The sequence below is a fragment of the Corylus avellana genome, chromosome ca2, assembly GCF_901000735.1.
Source record: "Corylus avellana chromosome ca2, CavTom2PMs-1.0".
Taxonomy (NCBI): domain Eukaryota; kingdom Viridiplantae; phylum Streptophyta; class Magnoliopsida; order Fagales; family Betulaceae; genus Corylus; species Corylus avellana.
Window position 1 is genome coordinate 31,172,517 of NC_081542.1, and position 19,585 is coordinate 31,192,101.

General features: G+C 35.8%; 2 protein-coding genes across 2 annotated transcripts; both read right to left on the bottom strand.

Annotated features, from left to right (window-relative positions):
• Positions 1 to 321: 321 nt before the first annotated feature.
• On the bottom strand, positions 322 to 2,061 carry LOC132171954 (berberine bridge enzyme-like 21). Its single transcript, XM_059583373.1, has one exon. It carries the CDS (start codon positions 2,022 to 2,024, stop codon positions 438 to 440), a length of 1,587 nt encoding a protein of 528 aa, XP_059439356.1. The 5' UTR covers positions 2,025 to 2,061; the 3' UTR covers positions 322 to 437.
• A 10,884-nt stretch (positions 2,062 to 12,945) lies between these two features.
• Positions 12,946 to 15,926, bottom strand: LOC132171811 (berberine bridge enzyme-like 21). Its single transcript, XM_059583215.1, has 2 exons — positions 14,178 to 15,926; positions 12,946 to 13,102 (listed from the first exon to the last, which is right to left on the bottom strand). Exons 1-2 carry the CDS (start codon positions 15,760 to 15,762, stop codon positions 12,966 to 12,968), a joined length of 1,722 nt encoding a protein of 573 aa, XP_059439198.1. The 5' UTR covers positions 15,763 to 15,926; the 3' UTR covers positions 12,946 to 12,965.
• Between the last annotated feature and the right edge of the window lie 3,659 nt (positions 15,927 to 19,585).

Below are 19,585 nucleotides of genomic sequence, written 5' to 3' on the forward strand. Positions count from 1 at the left end.
ATCATCCAATTCCAAGGCAAATAAGTGGTTTATACTTCCATTTGATTATGTTTTATTTTCACGTGTTGATTTATTCGTGGTTTGGATTGCACGTTACAACGGTAATTTTAAAAGTAACTATGTAGAACATTAGTTTACCAATTTCCAAAATATTAAGAAAAAATCATAAAGAAAATCAGTTGTTTTTTACCCTTTTTTTTTTTTTTTTTTTTTGGTTTTTTTTTGTTTGGTTTTTTTCAATCATGGCTCATAATTAGGAAAAGAGTGAAGAAACAAATAATTCAAATATGATAAAGATTATTACAAAGAAACATTTCATAATTTCACTAAACTAACAAATATTGCCACAAAACAACCGAATACAATTTCAGCTGAATTGTGCTAAAAACACCAATCACACAACAATATTCTCTGCATGACGATTAAACTCCCCTTCCCTATGCCTTCTTAGGAAGAGTTGGGATGCTCTGCTGATTCCTGAAGAAATTGTCTGGATCAACAGCAGTCTTAACCTTCACCAACCTATCAAAGTTGGCATTGAAGTACTTTGCCCCATAAACCTGTCCTTCTGCATAGCTGTTCTTCCCTTGGTGATTGATGCCAATATCCAGGTCTCTGTAGTTCAGAAATGCACTTCTTGGATTCTTGGACACAAATGGAGTCAAGTAATCGTGAAGCTTCCTTATCTGGGTTGTGTAGTTCTTGTCTAACTCATATCCTGGTTCTTCCCAATTCACGGAGTACTGAACCTTGAACAAATTTCCGGCTCGGTGTGGAAATGGCGTCGCAGAAGCAGGGATTTGGCTCATTTTCCCACCATATGGATTGAAAACCAAGCCTGTTTTCCCAAGCTCAATCATCCTCTTCCATATAAATTCCAACCCATCTTTGGAAATTGGTTGCTGCACATAATCTGACTTCCTCCTCGTGAAATCTGCCGTGTCGGGATGTCGGTCGAGCAGCGAATTGGGTGTTGTGTTGTTGTCCTTGATTCCCCACCAAAGAACAGAGCCAATCCAATCTTTTTCCAAGACATCTCCTTTCTTCACACCCAATTCAGGAAATTCCTTGTTCAGCAAGGTAATTAGTTGGTCGGCGTTTCCGAGAAACTGCGCGATGATTGTGATTCTGATGGTTTTCTCACCCTTCTTCGTTTTCGAGCTCGAAGGTTGAACGAGCATCCTCATGAAAAGGTTTTCGTCTATGGTGGGAGCCACATGCTGCCACTTGTAAACAATGTCGGTCGCGTTCTCTTCCAAGTACTTTTCCACCCGGAAAACCGTTACCGTTTCCGGCACCGGAACCAACGCAATTTTGTACGCAATTACGACTCCGAAGCTGGCTGCTCCTCCTCCTCTAATGGCCCAGAAAAGATCTTCCCCCATTGAATTCTTGTCGAGAATTTTACCGTTAGCATTGACTATCTTCGCGTCCAGAACATGATCCACCGTTAACCCATGTTTACGCAGCATGTTACCGTACCCGCCGCCGCCGAGGTGCCCGCCGACACCGACGGTGGGGCAAACGCCGCCGGGGAAGCCAAGTACTTTGCTTTTCTCCCAGATTCCATAATAAAGTTCTCCGAGCGTGGCGCCGGCTGAAACCCAAGCAGATTGTTCTTGAATGTTGACATCGATGGACCGCAGATTGGACATGTCGAGCATGATAAACGGCACGTCGGAGATGTACGACACGCCTTCGTAGTCGTGGCCACCGCTTCGGATTTTGAGCTGCATTCCGATGTTCTTGGCGCAAATCACGGCGGCTTGGACGTGGGTTTCATCCGTTGGGGTTACAATGATGACGGGTTTCGGCGTGGAGGAGGTGTTGAAGCGGGCATTTCTGATGTAGGCGCGCAGCACAGATGAGTAGGAAGGGTTGCCTTGAGCATAGACTAGCTTAGATACTTGGGCTGGCTGGTTGCTTTGCTTTGACAGGCATTGAAGAAAGGTGTCATGGACTGAAACAGAGGCTGCCGATGAAGCAGAGATTTGAAGAAGAAGAAGAATAAACAGAGGAATCATGACAGCAAGATACAAAAGGATTTATCAAGAGAGGTGCTTTTCTCACTGCTGTGTTTTCAAGTTTGTTCTCTCCATGGGGTTTATATAAAGACAATTGGTTTAGGTTCGGTTCGGTGTGCAGTCCATTAACTACGGAGAACGGCTATTTTTCTTACCCTTTTCGTGTCCTTTTTCTTTTTTTGGGAGAGTTTTTCTTGGGTACCAAACACCCCAAGTTTTGACTAGTTCAATGGTTATTTAGGGGACAAGGAAAGGAACGCAGAGGTTATCTCAATGTTGGTCGTTCGGGAAGTCCTAACATTTTATTGGATATTATGAAACCCGCTCCAGACCATCCCCTGATTCCCCTGTTTATTGTCATAGATTTAGGGGTCGGAAATTGGGACAAGATCCGCTCCAATTCTCTACCGTTAGCAATTTAGGTAAATAACGTGAGAGGTTTCTTATACAAGTCAATTATCCGTATAAGTAGTCACACAATCCCAAAATTTGTTTGAATGAATGAATTTTATATGGATTTTCTCACATTCTTTGTCTAATTTACTAACAATTTGGGCAAATAATTGCCGTAATCCTCGAAGCTCCAAATTCACTCAATTAACTTGTAGCCCTACACCGCTGCCCTTCTGAAAATAACTCAAGGTTTCGCTGTCATCTTAGTGATAAATTTAACAACTACATGGAATTCGAAATTTTCCACATCAAGGAGGCATTCATTCTTGAAAATCTAAAGATAATGCTAGAGTATTAAATTATTTATCAAAAAATAACTACTAAAATAATGTAGAACTTATTCATCGAAAATGGTAAAAACAATTAAGAAAAAAAATAATACAAATATCAATGAATAAGCTCCTTATCATATTGATATACACCTTTTAGTTTAGTACTCATAAAAGGTTTAGTACTCAAACATTTCTCTTTGTTTTTTAATTTTGTTTGCTGGTATTGCCTCCTATTGACGATAAAGACAAGGGTTGTAATCGAGTCGAGCTCGGGCGAGTAGGAGGTGTTCAAGATCGCCTCGTATGTACTGTTTACAAGCTCAAGCTCATGACGAGCCGTAAATGGTGGACTCGGCTCGACTCGCCAAGAGAAAAATCTTGTGCGAGATCGAGCTCGAGCTCGTCTTCTAGGCGAGCTGAGTGTCTTATCGAGCACTCGGCTCGGCTCGCCAACTTCTCACCTTTCTTGAGCCACTCCGTCGACTAAGCCCCAAAATCGCCACCATCTTAACCGCACACAGTGTTCTCGCTCTTTCCTTCTCTCTCTCTGATGTAAAGCAAAATGCAGGGGAGCGGTGACAACAGCGTGGGAGGAAGAAGGGGAAGAAGAAGAGAAAAAGGGAAGAAAAGAAAGGGCTACGTGTTTTACCAAAAGCAAGGGCTTGGTCCCTTTTTTTTTTTTTGTTTTCTTTTGCTAAGGCTAAGGGGATAAGATATCCCCATATAGCCAATCAAAGCCACACACGTGGTAGTATGTAGATTTTCTTTTTAATTCAAACCTCACTTTTTTAAACTACACTACTGCCCCCACCTTATTTTATTTCCATCGTTTGTTAATTAATATTTAACCCCTTATTTAGTTTAACTACAATTTACTATTACAAATAATTATTTATGACACTAGTACTTATTATTACTATTTTATTATTCTATTCAAGATTAATTCCTGAATACCCCTTTAATTTAATTAATTCAAATTATTTTGGAGATATTCAACATGAAAATCAAGTGGAAACTCTAGAAGAAACAACTGCAAGAATAATCTTATAATGGGTCAATTACAAGCAGTAACATAATCTTGCAATGCGTTTAATGCTATAAATTATAGTGATAATACATTAATACTTAAATATTATGAAACTTACACCATAAATCTTTAACTATGCTTACTAAGTTACTTAACTAGTAATTATATGTTCATATGGCAAAATATTAGACCATATGATAATTAATGTGACTAAATTCGAATGATAATTCATATGATATAAAATTTAAATTATAATGATAATACTTAATTTGTGATCATAACAAACAATTTTTTTTTTTTTTTTGATAAACATTGTAATCTTCATTCATCAAAAAATAGATATTTAGAGCATAACACTCCAAACATAACAACAGCATATAGCTCTAAGCAAACACATTGTTGATTATAATATTAATCACTTAATTTGTGATATGTATGATCATATAATCTAACAATTCACATAATCTTAGTTTTTCTTCTAATTACAATTCGCATAATCTTTAGATCATGTGATCTAACACTAACTATATTTAGTATTTAGTATTTAGTATTTAGTTACTATTTATGTAACTTGTTTTGATTAACTTATTTTGTCTTTGTTTTTGTTTTTGTTTTTTTGAAAATAGTTAACTTACTTAGTAATACTAAGTTAATTTATATTAACTAACAAGTATGCATATTATATATTCATATATATATATATATATATATATAATACACATACAAATATTAAGTAACATATAATTTTTTTTGTCAAAATAACCTATAGTTAATTATACTAAGTTAGTAATTTAATATATATTAACTTAGTTAATATGTTAGTTTATTAACTAACTAGTTATTAAGTCTTGAGGTACTTAATTGTTGTATTAGTATGAGTTTTTATACTTATGGCTTATGTCATATTATATATGTATGTTTTGTTATTATATAGTCATATGATTTAATCATCAATTAATCATTTGATATAATCATATAAATTATAATAGTAGACCATATGAAAATGTGACTAAATTCGGATGATAATTCATATGATATAACATCTAAATTATAATGATATCTAGAGCATAATACTCTAAACATAACAAGAGCATATATCTCTAAACAAACACATTGTTGATTCTAATATTAATCACTTAATTTTTGATATATATGATCATATCATATAATAATTCACATAATCTTTTTTTTTTTCTAATTAAAATTCACATCATCTTTAGATCATGTGATCTAACACTTAACTTAATAGTAATACTAAGTTAGTATATATTAACTAACAAGTATGTATATTATATATTCATATATATAATACTCATACAAATATTAAGTAACATATAATTTTCTTGTTTGTCAAAATAACCTATAGTTAATTATACTAAGTTAGTAATTTAATATATATTAACTTAGTTAATATGTTAGTTTATTAATTAACTAGTTACTAGTTAGTATGTTAATACTAATATATAACACACATGTATAATAAAATAAGTAATATACATAGAAGTATTGAGTAACATGTACTTAATTATATTTGCTTAATATATATATTAATTAACTAGATAATATGTTAATTTATGAACTAACTAGTTAGTATGTCAACTAATACATACTCATGAATATTAAATAATTCATATAACATATTATATATATATATATATATATATATATATATATATATGAACGAGCTAACGAGTCATGCTAATGAGCCGGTTTGAGTCTTAAATGAGTCGAGCTCACGAGTCCTCGTCGAGTTTGATCGAGCGAGCCGGGTATGTATCACTAACTAATTGAGCGGGTTTCAACAGTAACGAGCGAGTTTGTACATGTCGAGCTCGAGTTCGGGTCGAGCTTAACCGAGCGAGCTGTCGAGTTGTATTAGCTCGCTTACACCCCTAATAAAGACATAAAAACTGAGTAACTATCTCATCCAAGCATTAGGGAAAAAAAAAAAAAAAAACAGTCATCCAAGTAACTGATATTGATATATATCAATATAACATCAACCATACAAACTTCAAAACAAAAATGACCATATATTGATGATGATAAATGTACATTCGAAATCAAATCCCTATAATCTTAAATTGTTATGAATAACATATAGGGTAAAAGTCTACATTTTTTTTCTTTTTACCTATTACAAGATTGACAATGTTTCTCCCAAATTTTTAATTATCACGATGTCTCCCTAAATTATCAAAAAATTGTTAATGTGTCCCCTATGTCAAATAAAACCGTCAATCCTAAATGCCAAGGGTATAATTGTCATTTCCTTAGAGTATAAATGTCTAAAATAATCATGACAATATTAACAATTCCTATAAAATCTTTGAATGCTTAAAACGACATCAATCCGATTAACAATAAATAAGCGTTTTTGATACACGAAACAACTACTTCGTACCTATTTTTTCATTCTCACATTCTTAATAAATACTATTCATTTTCCTAATGGAATAGTTATTATACGTATTAAACATATCATTAATCTTCTTTTTCCCATATATTCCCCTCTCCAAACAACCCAATGAAAACCAAATGCATATGTAAACCCTAAAACTAGACCTAGATATAGACCTGGTGAAAACGACGCCTTCTTCCCCGATCTTCCCGACGGTGAAAACCAAACGCCTTCTTCGCTGCTCTTCTCTTTCAAACAACCAAACACGAAGTTTCATTCTTCTTCTACCATTTCGTCCACAGACTTGGGATTTTGATATTATCTTATAAGCTAGGGCAATGAATCACTGTTATTAATGTTAATTTTAATATTATGTTGTCTCCAATAGGCATGATAGTATTTGTTAATCAGTAATTTAGTGTTGCATTGTAGATAGAGACTTGATGAAGGTATTAGATATTGTGTGTGTGTATATATATATATATATATATATATATATATATATATATATATTATCTAGTCAATCACCAATATCAATTTGCTACAATATTGCAATATCCAAAACAATAAGTTGAAATGAACTTATCAATTTTGAAAGGTGCTAGTGGCCTTCCGGATGAGCCTATGACCATAAGGTCTTGATCGATGTAGTCGTTTGGATCTCATTCGAATGAGGTGTTGCTATAAAATAGGCCGCTTGGGAAGCTCGGTTGTGTTAAAGTACATCAAGCTATCAAGAGCTTGAGTGCAGGTCGAGTGCATTCGAGCGCAGCATCGAGCGTACTAATAGAGAAGAAAGTTGAGAATCAAGTCCAACTGCGCTCGAGCGTAGGCCTAATGCGATCGAGTGCAAGTCAATCCTGCAGCTGCAGTAAATCTGAACAAATATGGAAAGATTCCTAGCATCCACCTATGATAGCACTGTCTCCACCTATGATAGCACGCAGAGAAGATTTCCTCAAGGATACAGCTTGTGATCTAATATGTTCTAGAGGGCAAGTTGCACAATGAGGCAATAACTTGGACAACAAGGAAAGATGCTAGTAGATTTGTTTAGTGTATAAAATCCCTTGTAATATTTTTGATTCTGTTCTCTAGTATATATATGATAGCACGCAGAGAAGATTTCCTCAAGGATACAACCTGTGATCTAATATGTTCTAAAGGGCAAGTTGCACAATTAGGCAATAACTTGGACACCAATTTGCTTGATTTGGAACCAGTGTCGTATCGCCAGGCTGTAACTGACTCTAGATGGATGGAGGCTATGCAACAAGAATATGATACCCTGCAGTCCAATTACACTTGGACTCTATGCCCTAGACCCTCTCACCAAAATGTTATCAGAAATCAGTGGGTTTTCAAAATCAAAAGAAAAGCTGATGAGAGTGTGGAGAGACATAAAGCAAGGCTGGTGGCTAAAGGGTTTGATCACAGGAGTGGGGTGGACTACACTGAGACATTCAGTCAAGTTATCAAACCATCCACTATTCGAGTCATCCTTGCTCCAGCTGTTAATTTTGATTGGATAATTAAACAGCTTGATGTTTCAAATGCATTTTTGCAGAGGTACTTGACTGAAGAAGTTTACATGGAGCAGCCTCATGGTTTCATTGACAAGGCTCATCCTAACATGGTCTGTGAGCTCCACAAAGCTATCTATGGCTTAAAACAAGCTCCCAGAGCATGGTTGAACAGATTATCTACATTTCTTTTTGAGTTGGTTCAAGGGTTCTCTAGTTGACGCCTAACTCTTTATCTATCTTCAAGGATACATTCAGATCTATATGCTGGCGTCTATGGATGATATTCTCATCACAGGACACATTCTTCAGTTATTCATGGTATCATTGCTTAGCTGCAGAGAGAATTTCCTCTCAAAGACCTAGGACCATTGAGCTTCTTCCTAGGCATCCAGGTCACTCGAGATACCTCTCAAATTCATGTTTGTCAGACCAAATACATCTCAGAATTGCCGCACAAGACACATATGGCTGACTCTAAACCATCCAATACCCCTTGCACCTCTAGCTCCAAACTAACAAGGTTTGATGGGAAAACCTTGACAGATCCCACCACTTATAGAAAGGTTGTGGGAGCTCTACAGTACTGCACACTCACACGGCCAGAAATTGCCTACTCAGTTAACCAATTATGTCAGCACATGCATGCCCCCTCATCTACTCATTGGATTGCAACAAAGAGAGTGCTAAGGTACCTCAATGGCACCACTAACCATGGCCTTCATTTCACCAAGAGCAATCTTCAACTAAATGCATTTTGTGATTCAAATTGGGTAGGATGTCCCGATGACCGTAGGTCCACCACAGGGTTTGTAGTGTTCTTAGGAGATTGTCTAATTGCATGGAGTGTTGCATGGAGTGTCAAGAAACAAGATGTAGTCTCAAGATCCAGCACTGAAGCAGAGTATAGGTCTCTCTCTATCACTACTGCAGAACTATTCTGGATTCGAATGTTGCTCAAAGAAATCAAGGTTCATCTAGCTATGCCACCAGTTCTGTGGTGTGATAACAACGGTGCCTTAGCCTTGGCATCTAATTCTGTTTTCCACGCTAGAACTAAACACATAGAGGTGGACTATCATTTTGTGAGGGAGAAGGTGCTTAACTGAGATATTTTAATTAAATTTATCTCCACCTATGATTAGGTAGTTGACTTGTTCACCAAAGGATTGCCATCAACTCAATTTCTAGCTCTAAAGTCCAAGTTGTTGGTGGTTCCTCCCCCCATCAACTTGTGGGGGAGGGGAGGGAGGGGGCGGTGTTAAAGTACATCAAGCTATCAAGAGCTTGAGTGCAGGTCGAGTGCGCTCGAGCGCACTCACAGAGAAGAAAGTCAAGAATAAAATCTGATTGCGCTCGAGCGCAGGCCTAATGCGATCGAGCACAAGTCAATCCCGCAGCTGCAATAAATCTGAACCAATATGGAAAGATTCCTGGCATCCACCTATGATAGCATTGTCTCCACCTATGATAGCACGCAGAGAAGATTTCCTCAAGGATACAGCCTGTGATCTAATATGTTCTAGAGGGCAAGTTGCACAATTAGGCAATAACTTGGACAACAAGGAAATATGCTAGTAGATTTGTTTAGTGTATAGAATCCCTTGTAATATTTTTTATTCTGTTCTGCATTAGGTCAAGTTCTAGTATATATACAACTACATTGTACTTGTAAATTTATCAACTTTGAAGAAACCTTCTCAAAGTTTTTCAAGTTGGTGTTCCGTTCAGGCTTTTAAGGAAATCTCAAAAGTAGATGAACATGTACTAGGGTGAGAGTACAAGTCAATCCCGCAGCTGCAATAAATCTAAACCAATATGGAAAGATTCCTGGCATCCACCTATGATAGCATTGTCTCCACCTATGATAGCACGCAGAGAAGATTTCCTCAAGGATACAGCCTGTGATCTAATATGTTCTAGAGGGCAAGTTGCACAATTAGGCAATAACTTGGACAACAAGGAAATATGCTAGTAGATTTGTTTAGTGTATAGAATCCCTTGTAATATTTTTTATTCTGTTCTGCATTAGGTCAAGTTCTAGTATATATACAACTACATTGTACTTGTAAATTTATCAACTTTGAAGAAACCTTCTCAAAGTTTTTCAAGTTGGTGTTCCGTTCAGGCTTTTAAGGAAATCTCAAAAGTAGATGAACATGTACTAGGGTGAGAGTACAAGTCAATCCCGCAGCTGCAATAAATCTAAACCAATATGGAAAGATTCCTGGCATCCACCTATGATAGCATTGTCTCCACCTATGATAGCACGCAGAGAAGATTTCCTCAAGGATACAGCCTGTGATCTAATATGTTCTAGAGGGCAAGTTGCACAATTAGGCAATAACTTGGACAACAAGGAAATATGCTAGTAGATTTGTTTAGTGTATAGAATCCCTTGTAATATTTTTTATTCTGTTCTGCATTAGGTCAAGTTCTAGTATATATACAACTACATTGTACTTGTAAATTTATCAACTTTGAAGAAACCTTCTCAAAGTTTTTCAAGTTGGTGTTCCGTTCAGGCTTTTAAGGAAATCTCAAAAGTAGATGAACATGTACTAGGGTGAGAGTTCAACTTCCAAAATTACAATTCTCAATCCTATACTCCTATTAGTATTAGCTACTTTAAGTCCTACTAATGTCCTGATGGGGCTGGGTCAAATTATGGCTTAGTCGAATTTGAGGAAGCACATGTGGTTCCCATAGTCTAAGCCCATTTTGTACGGCTCCCAGCGAGTAGGTATTACTATAGTCACATCCAGATAGAATAGTTATAATTGATCTCCCTCACCTGTTTTTTTTTAATTAGAAAAAAAATATATATAGTAAAACACTTTAGACCAATAGTAAAATGTGTTTAAATATGCCATAATATACATGCATATTTTACTCGTGATTACAAGCCATGTAAATTAAGTACGTTTAGTTGTAGTATCATATCACTGTGTTTTACATGATTTATAAGTAAATAATTTGAAATAAAATGATTTGAAAGACATGAAATTCAGGGCGGAAAATACCCCACCCCAAGCCCACCAAGCCAAGGGGTGGTCCCCAAAAAAAAATTAAAATACCTTTAAAAATTAACTTTTGCTCCTCAAAGATTTTTTTAAAAAAATTTTGCCCACCCCAAACTAAATATTCTAGTTCCACCCATGCATGAAGGGGCTTATAGAAATGGAAAGACTAGTGTTGGAAAACTAAGTTTTCTAACAAATGGAATAGGAACACCAATTTTACAAGGAATAAAGTAATGTATGGAAACATATTTTGTTTCGACCCAGTCTTAAGCAGGGGTAATACACTCAATAACCCAGTGCTAGGAAAGGGAATACGACTAGCAAACCCAGTGTTAAGTGAGAGGAATATGCTTAACGAACCTAGCTAATTAATACTGGAAGTGGGTATACAATTGGCAAATTATTTAATGAATACATGCTCCATATTTCAGTTTTGAATAGTATTTTTTCACTAGCAATGATTAAGTAATTAAATTTACTTCTATTTATTAGCTTAAGCTTTTGGGACAATTGGTAATTTAACAAAACTGTGTTAACCTAAATTTTTATATTGATATTCTCATATAATTCCAAAAAAAAAATGAAAAATGAAAAATGAAAAATGAAAATACTAAGAGAATTAGTGAGTTGAAATCTATTATGAATGAAAGTCTCTTTTAAGCCAAAATGCTTTTACAAACGAGAATGACTTCTATGCGGAAGGGGCACAAACCCATCCTTCTCTGCATTCCATTAAAAGACACACATAATCATTGAACCAAAAAAAAATAACAAGATGGACGCACCGGATTTTCTTCAAACGCTTATAGCACTATCTTTAGAGTAATGTTATAAGTTCTTCTAGAGTCATCTTAGGGTTCTCCCAAATGTGATGTGGCTTTTAAAATTACTGTTAAATTTGAGATATGATGTATTAAACTTTGATCTATTGGTGATTTTAAAAACCACATCATATTTGGGATGACTCTAGGAGGACTCCAAGAAAACTTATAGCATTACTCTTATCTTTAAGGACTGCAAAAGATCTTGGCTTTTGATGTCGGCTGAGTTGTCACCGGCCATTGTCTACCACCATCACTAGCCCTTGTTTGCCACCATATTCATTCCATTTCAGCTCCTTATGAATCGAATACTATCAATGTGTTTAGGCGATATCTTTGCCTTCTCCATAAATATCTTTTTGCTTCAAAAAATTAAAAGAGAAAAAAAATTAAAAATTAAAAAAAAATTAAAAAAAGATTATACAGTGATTCGAATTAAACGTTATTTATAGTACAATAGCACATCTAGGCAGTCCACGCTCAGGCACAGAGGTCCTTTGAATATCTCCATGAAGAGCAAGTCATCTCCACAACCTTGAAGACTACCAGGTCTCATCTCCTAGCTTAAGAAGTCTCGGGTTTGTTTGGCAAAAGACTTTAATTGCCCAATATTATTTTTTTAAAAAAATTCAACTTTCTAATATTACTACTGTTTATGTCATGTCAATCATTTGTTAATTCTATTCAAATAAAAAAAATAAGATTACAATAAAACAAATTTTTTATTTTTTTATTTTTTTGCATAATCATTAATTTTGCTACGGTGTAAAAGCCCAAGGCCTTTTGCTAAATAGGCCCAGGGCCTTTGCCAAACAGCCCTTCATCTTTTGGCAAGTCTTTTTGGCAACCTCCCCCTGCAGCCTGGCACACTAACATTGGACTTTGATGTGGCCACCAAAAAAGATTTTGCTGTCACGGCTGCTGTTCTCTTCTGGCTTTCACAAAAAAAACATACCCTCTTTGGATGTTAACCAAGGTGAAGTTACAGCAGCTCTTGCAGGTGTTGATCTGGCACTTTCATTTGGCTGCTCTAATTTGATGCTTGAAGGTGACTCTTTAGTTGTTATTATGGCTATCAACCTGCCATCTTTTCTCTCATACTGGTCTTTTGCTCCTAGTATCTCTAACATTCATTTGAAACTTAGCATTTTAAAGCTTGGAATGCTGTAGAAGTTTTAAGAAGTTCAAAATTCTATGAGCACCGTTTCGCTAAGTGATCCCGCTACTAACCTTGTATTTGAAAGCATTAACAGTTCATCCCTTATTTTCTCATCTATTAGGATTAATAGCGGAATGATCATCCTTTGTAACCCTTCTCTTTATTTTGTCTTTGCTTTGGAAAAAAAAAAAAAAAAAAAAGGAGTTATTTGCATATTTTGTATGTACATCAGCACATATCTCTCGGTCTGCAATGTTATTAATTAAAAGCTCAATAAATTGTCATAACTCAAATTGAAAAACAATAATATGAATAAGAAGTGTGAATAAGACAAGAGTCTCTCAAGTTTGCCTGATGATAGGGTTGATGCTGGCCATCCCCTCACGCCTGAGTGGACTCCTGTAATCATCGGCCATCCATCAATAATTAATAAAACATACATTAAGCTGAAAATAAACAGTAAAAATTCACCGGTAATTAGCTAAAATCACTCGTCCTTCTCGCACAAAAATGGTGAAGAGAATGAGATGGATAAGGCTGCACATTACATGTATGTTTTAAGCAAACTAAGCACTAAGTACTCTTCATACTTATTTACCACAATCATGTTATACCGACAGATATTTCGTGTTTTGATCACCCTTTTCATGTTCATCTCTCAAAACACGTCACGTTAATCAATATAATATGAATGTAATAAATAGGTGTGAATAATATCATTTGTCTTGCATCAACTTAAGCGGAAATGAGAAAATAGGGGGTCCCAAATGTGACAAAGTCAAAACCTATTAAAGAAAGTTGGAGCAAAGGCTGTGGACGTCGTTGCTTAGCCGTGTTGGAAGGATTAAAGCCACTCAAGACTATTCAATCATTCAAACAACTACAATTCAATGATTAACCAAAGTGAAAGAGACGCACGTGAGATTACCAGCATTAACTTCCGTGGAAAACGCAGCAATCATAGCAAAATTCAGAAAGAAAAATCTCTTCTAAAGTAATAACGACATTCGAATTTACAAGGAAGGATCCGACCTATAGAAGAACAGAGAAAGAAAAAAAAAAAAAAAAAAAAGCAACTTTTACTTTTGTGTTCTCATCCATGAAGACAAACCCCCATCAATCACGCAAAGTACTCTTATGTTTTCCAAATTAAAGAGATTGCATCATAATCACATAAGGTAACAACAACAGAAAGGAAGCAAATATCATAATATTACATCATAGAAATGTATGGTTTTTATTTTTTGCTTGTCGTTTATCTATCCCCTTACAAGATATAGGCAAATCTGAGAATGCATATGTGTTCTACCGTCAAATGTGTAACGGTTCTCGTTACATAGCTACCCCAAAAACAACAGTAAACTTCAACTGAATTATGCTAAAAAGACCAATAATAATACAGCAATCTCCTTATCCTAAAAATAGAAATAAAAATACAGCAATCTGTTTAAGGATTGAATTCCCTAACCCTTACTTGGAAGAGTTGGGATGCTCTGCTCATTCCTGAAGAAATTCTCTGGATCAACAGCAGATTTAACCTTCACCAACCTATCATAGTTGTCGTTGAAGTACTTGACCCCATAAACTTCTCCTTCTTCCAAGCTGTTCTTCCCAAAATGATTGGTTCCAATGTCAAGGTCTCTGTAGTTCAGATATGCACTTCTTGGGTTCTTCGACACAAATGGAGTCATGTAACTGAAAAGCCTCCTTATCTGAGTTGTGTAGTTCTTGTCTGCCTCAGCTCCTTCCTCTTCCCAATTCACAGAATATTGGATTTTGAACAAATTTCCGGCGCGGTGGGGAAAAGGCGTAGCAGAAGCGGGGATTTCACTCATTTTTCCGCCGTAAGGATTGAAAACCAGCCCCGTTTTCCCGATCTCGATCATCTTCTTCCACAGCCATTCCAACCCATCAATGGAAATTGGGGTCTGGACATAATCCGATTTCCTTTTCAGGAAATTCGCCGAGTCAAGATTTCTGTCGAGCAGGACATCTGGGGAAGTGCCTATGTCGTAGTTTGCCCACCAAACAACGGAATCAATCCAACGCATTTCCGTTACGTTTTCCTTCTTCAAACCCAATTCGGGAAATTCCTTCCCCAACAATGAGAGAAGTTCCTCTGCGTTTCCGAGAAACAATGCAACAATGGAGGCTCTGATAGTCCTCTCCCCCTTCTTCACTTTGGAGCTCACAGGTTGTATGAGCATCCTCATGAAAAGGTTGTCGTCTGTGGTGGGAGCAACCTGCTGCCACTTGTAAACAATGTCGGTCGCATTATCTTCCAAGTACCTTTCAACCCGGAAAATTGTTACCGTTTCCGGCACCGGAACCAACCGAACTTTGTACGAAAGTATAACTCCAAAGCTTCCTCCGCCTCCTCCCCTAATCGCCCAAAACAGATCTTCTCCCATTGAATCCTTGTCAAGGATTTTACCGTCGGCGGTTACTATCTTGGCGTCCATAACATGATCCACTGACAGCCCATGTTTTCGCAAAATGTTACCGTACCCTCCACCGCTCAGATGCCCACCGACGCCGACGGTGGGACAAATCCCCGCCGGGAAGCCGAGTACTTTACTCTTCTCCCAAATTCTATAATAAAGTTCGCCGAGTATCGCGCCGGATTCAACCCAAGCACTCTGTTCCTCAATGTCGACAGTGATGGACCGGAGATTGAACATATCTAGGATGATAAACGGCTCATCGGAGATGTATGAGATCCCTTCGTAGTCGTGGCCGCCACTTCGGATTTTGAGCTGCATGCCAATGCTCTTGGAGCAGATCACGGCGGCCTGCACATGGGATTCTTGCGTTGGGGTTACAATGATGAGTGGCTTCGATGTGGAGGAGGAGTTGAAGCGGGAGTTTCTGATGTATGCTCGTAGCACAGATGTGAAGGAAGCGTTGCTTTGGGCATAGACGATTTTGGAGACTTCCTCCGGTTGCCCTGTTTGCTTTGATAAGCATTGGACAAAGGAATCATAGACGGAATCTGATGAATCTGCCCACGACCCAGATATTTGAAGAAGAAGAAGAAGAAGAAGATGTAAAGGAGCCATTGTCAAAGAGTGTGGATTCGTTTAATGGTTTGAGATTTCATGCTCTGTATTTGTAGGCTTTTATAGAGAGACGAGGGTTTGGGTCTGGCGTGCTACAAGAGAGAGAGAGATGATGCCGTGTGTGACCGGAAAATTCAATGGGTTTTGATGGGGACAAAAAGGAAGAAGGATGGGTGGGCCACTCAGCGCCCATAATTGCTTTTCCATTAATTTATATCGGAAAATAGACGAGAACGTGTTTGTTAAAATAATATTTATTATAAAATTAAAATATTTTTTTTATTTGAATTGTACCGAACATTAGAATGGCGGAAAAAAAGGCCGTGACTTTTGACATCCTCCAACCAATATAGATAGTCGACTCTAGCAATCTTCGGTGGTGGCCGGCGGTGGTGGCCTGCGATTTCATGCAAACTTAGATGACAATTGAGAATGAACTACACGAGAGAGTGTGTGAAAAAGAGAAATTCAAATTCAATAAATAGTTTTAAAAAAATTGTGATTAAAAAATATGTGGCTTTAAATCTCGTATAATTAAGTTTTTCAAAAGTTAAAATGTAATTTTAAAGGTAGGTGAGAATATATGATAAAGATAGAAATCCTTATTGTAATGAATAAGGATTGGATTATCCTTAAGTGAAAAAATAATAATAATAATTAGGATTAAATTAGACTACATTAAATGAATGGATTTTATTAGAATGATATTAGATTTGAATTTAATCCTAATTAAATTCATTAAGTTAGGTTAATCCAATCCTCATTCACCATAAAAATTTTTATTGTTATTATATACTCTAACACTTAACTTTATTTTTAAAAATTATATTTTCAAATAACACATTTTTAAATTATTATTTTAAAATTACAAGTTTTGAAATCTCAAATGTAGTCAACCAAAATACTTGATTTTTTTTTTTTTTAATATAAAATACTTGATATTAGGTTTGGTTTGATGGTGTTGGACCAGCACAGCCAATTGAGAGGTGGTAGAGTAATTGAGACATTTCTCATCTCACACTATTGGCTACGGACCCAACTTTGGCAACTGCTTCCAGAAGGTGTGACTTTCTGGTCAATGCCATTATTTTTTGTGTTTAGGTCTTCGATTTTTTAAAGAGGTAAAAGGCCCTCGAGGTTCACTAATTGCTAATCGCACTAATATCCATATGCTAATCATTGTTAAAGGCGGTTATGAAAAATCACTAACCGCCTATGCGGTTGCAGTTAGCAGTTTTAGGTTTAGAAAAAATCGCTAACCGTTAAACGCTAACCGCTTATATATATACATGAAACTACATTGTTTATATATATATATATATATATATATATATATATAAACGATGTCATATGTAGTAAAGTATTATCGTATTACCATAGAATCAACCTCATTTTAATTTAAATTTTTTTTTTTTTTTTTTTTATAATTGTTTTAATTTTTTCTTTTAAAAAGCGATTATTAGGGTTATTAACCACTAACCGCTGGTTAACCGTCTAGGCGGTTAGCCGACACGGTTAGTGGATTTTACTAATCACCTAAGTGGTTAAGGGTAATGGTTTTAGTTAATAACTGCTAACCATAATAGCATTTTTACCCCTAATATATATATATATATATATATAAAAGGAAGGATAATATGTGAAAATAAAGAATTGAGAACTTTTAATTTTAGATAGAGAGCACTTTCTATCAAAATATGGAGTAAAACTTATTTTTAGAGCCTTCAATATAAATTTGATATATGAAGTAAAAAACACTAAATACAATGAAGATGAAAACACAGTATGTTTAATTCAAATTAATTTTATGAACTTTTTCATTAATTATAACTCAATGGCCACCGCTCACCATCAAACTTCCACTCACCTCCGAGCTCTCAACACCGAAATCTCCAAAATTAATCAAGACAATAGATTTGATAACTTTATCAACGAGTGTTTGATCTATGAGATAGCTGAGATACCTAATTCTTATTGGGTGTAAAATACCCAATTTACACCACAAGGCTCAGGTTATTATAGTACACCGCCTATAAAAAGGTCAAAGAGTGTGTCCAAAAATGAAGGTTAGATATTTCTAGCTTATCCTATTTTCCGCAGACACAAAGAAAGCAGTAGTTGACAATTCAGATTCTTTTCTTACGACTTGGTGATAAAAGATCTCCTTTGGAAAATAAATAAGTATTTGAAACTTGAATTACGTTTCAATTTGTAAAACTGTCCTTTCAATTCATGCATGAATCAGCATGATACATCAAATGAATAAGTCAACAAACCTTTAAAAAAAACAAAAAAAAAAAAAATTGATTTAGTCAACAAGCAAGTTGTGATACAGAAAAATACATTTTAGCCATAAGAATTATCATCATTTTTTGTACTTATTTTACTTCCAATTTTTTTTTTTTTTTTAAAAAATTATGGTATTTTGATACTTTAAACTGCTGCTCCATTATAAAAAGAACCTTCTATGTTATGCTCCTTCCTCATCTCTCATTTCCCTTCTACTCCCCGCTCTTACCCTTGCCCTGCCCCCATTTTATTTTTATTTTTTAATTTTTAATTTTTAATTTTTAATTTTATTTTATTTTTTATTTTATTTTATTTTATTTTTTTTTATGTATTTTGTTGGTGTTCTCCGACTAGATCAGCAACTTCGGCCTCTCCACTATGTGTCCTTCCACTTTCCACTGTATTATGCCTTTCATTTCCTCCTTTGCCGCTTCTGCTGCTTGCTGATTGTTTGTTAGTATTTTTTTGTTTTTAATAAGAGATTTATTCTCTCTAGATCTACCCTTATGAGTGAGAATGAATAATTAGGTGATTGTTATTTCTTACGGGCTAGATAATTAGGTATGAGGAGTTATCTCTCACGGCCGATTTAAATAAATTTTGTTAAAAAATTTAGTTACTCATGTCTTAGATCTAGTCTGTTCGAAGTAGATCTGCTCTTTAAATGTATTTATACATGAGTTAGCGTAGGATTGAAGTATAGCATTTGAGAATTTTTGTTGTATATATGACTTTGTAACCTCATGGCATGTGGCTATAATTTTTGTAGAGTTTTATATTCGTAATCTTTAATTAATGAAATCCTCATATATTGGTGAAAAAAAAAAGAAAAAGAAAAAAAAATCGATAAAATTGATGGAAAGTGATCATGTGCGCATCATAGTCACATCATAGTCATGTGACTATGTAGGTGTCTCTTTACGTAAAAGACCCTGCGAAATAATTTTAAAAAATAAAATAAAAAGTAAAACTAAAAAAAATAATAATTTAAAAAAAAAGGTGTTCAATCCACTCCAACGCTCAAAATTCCAAATGGAGGTGGTTGGGCACCCCTTGTATTTTATTTTATAGTTTCTAAGAGTAATTTATTAAGGGTAATTTGTCTTAAGAGGTAAACATGATAATGCCTTGTCAAAAATGGTCGTGAATAATTATAAATACTCAATTGTTATTCAATTTTTATACAATTGGGCTAATGTGGCAATGTTTATCAATCCTTATAACTGTGTGGTCGTTGCACAAAACTCTCACTCATATTTTGACACATCATCATTGAAGAAAAATTGCAAGAAAAGTATATGTGAGCAAAATACCGGATTATTTCTCTCACAGCCATTTGAATCACCACCAACATCCGCCCCCAACACTGCCTCACATAACCTCCGTCCCTCTCTCCGCCGGCCACGTGGGGGTGGTTGCCACCCCTAGCCAGATCTGGGGTGGCACGCAACCACCCAAGATGGCCAAGGGGTGGCCGCGTAAGCCACCTTCAGCACACAGACACAGAGAGAGAGAGAGAGAGAGAGAGAGAGGG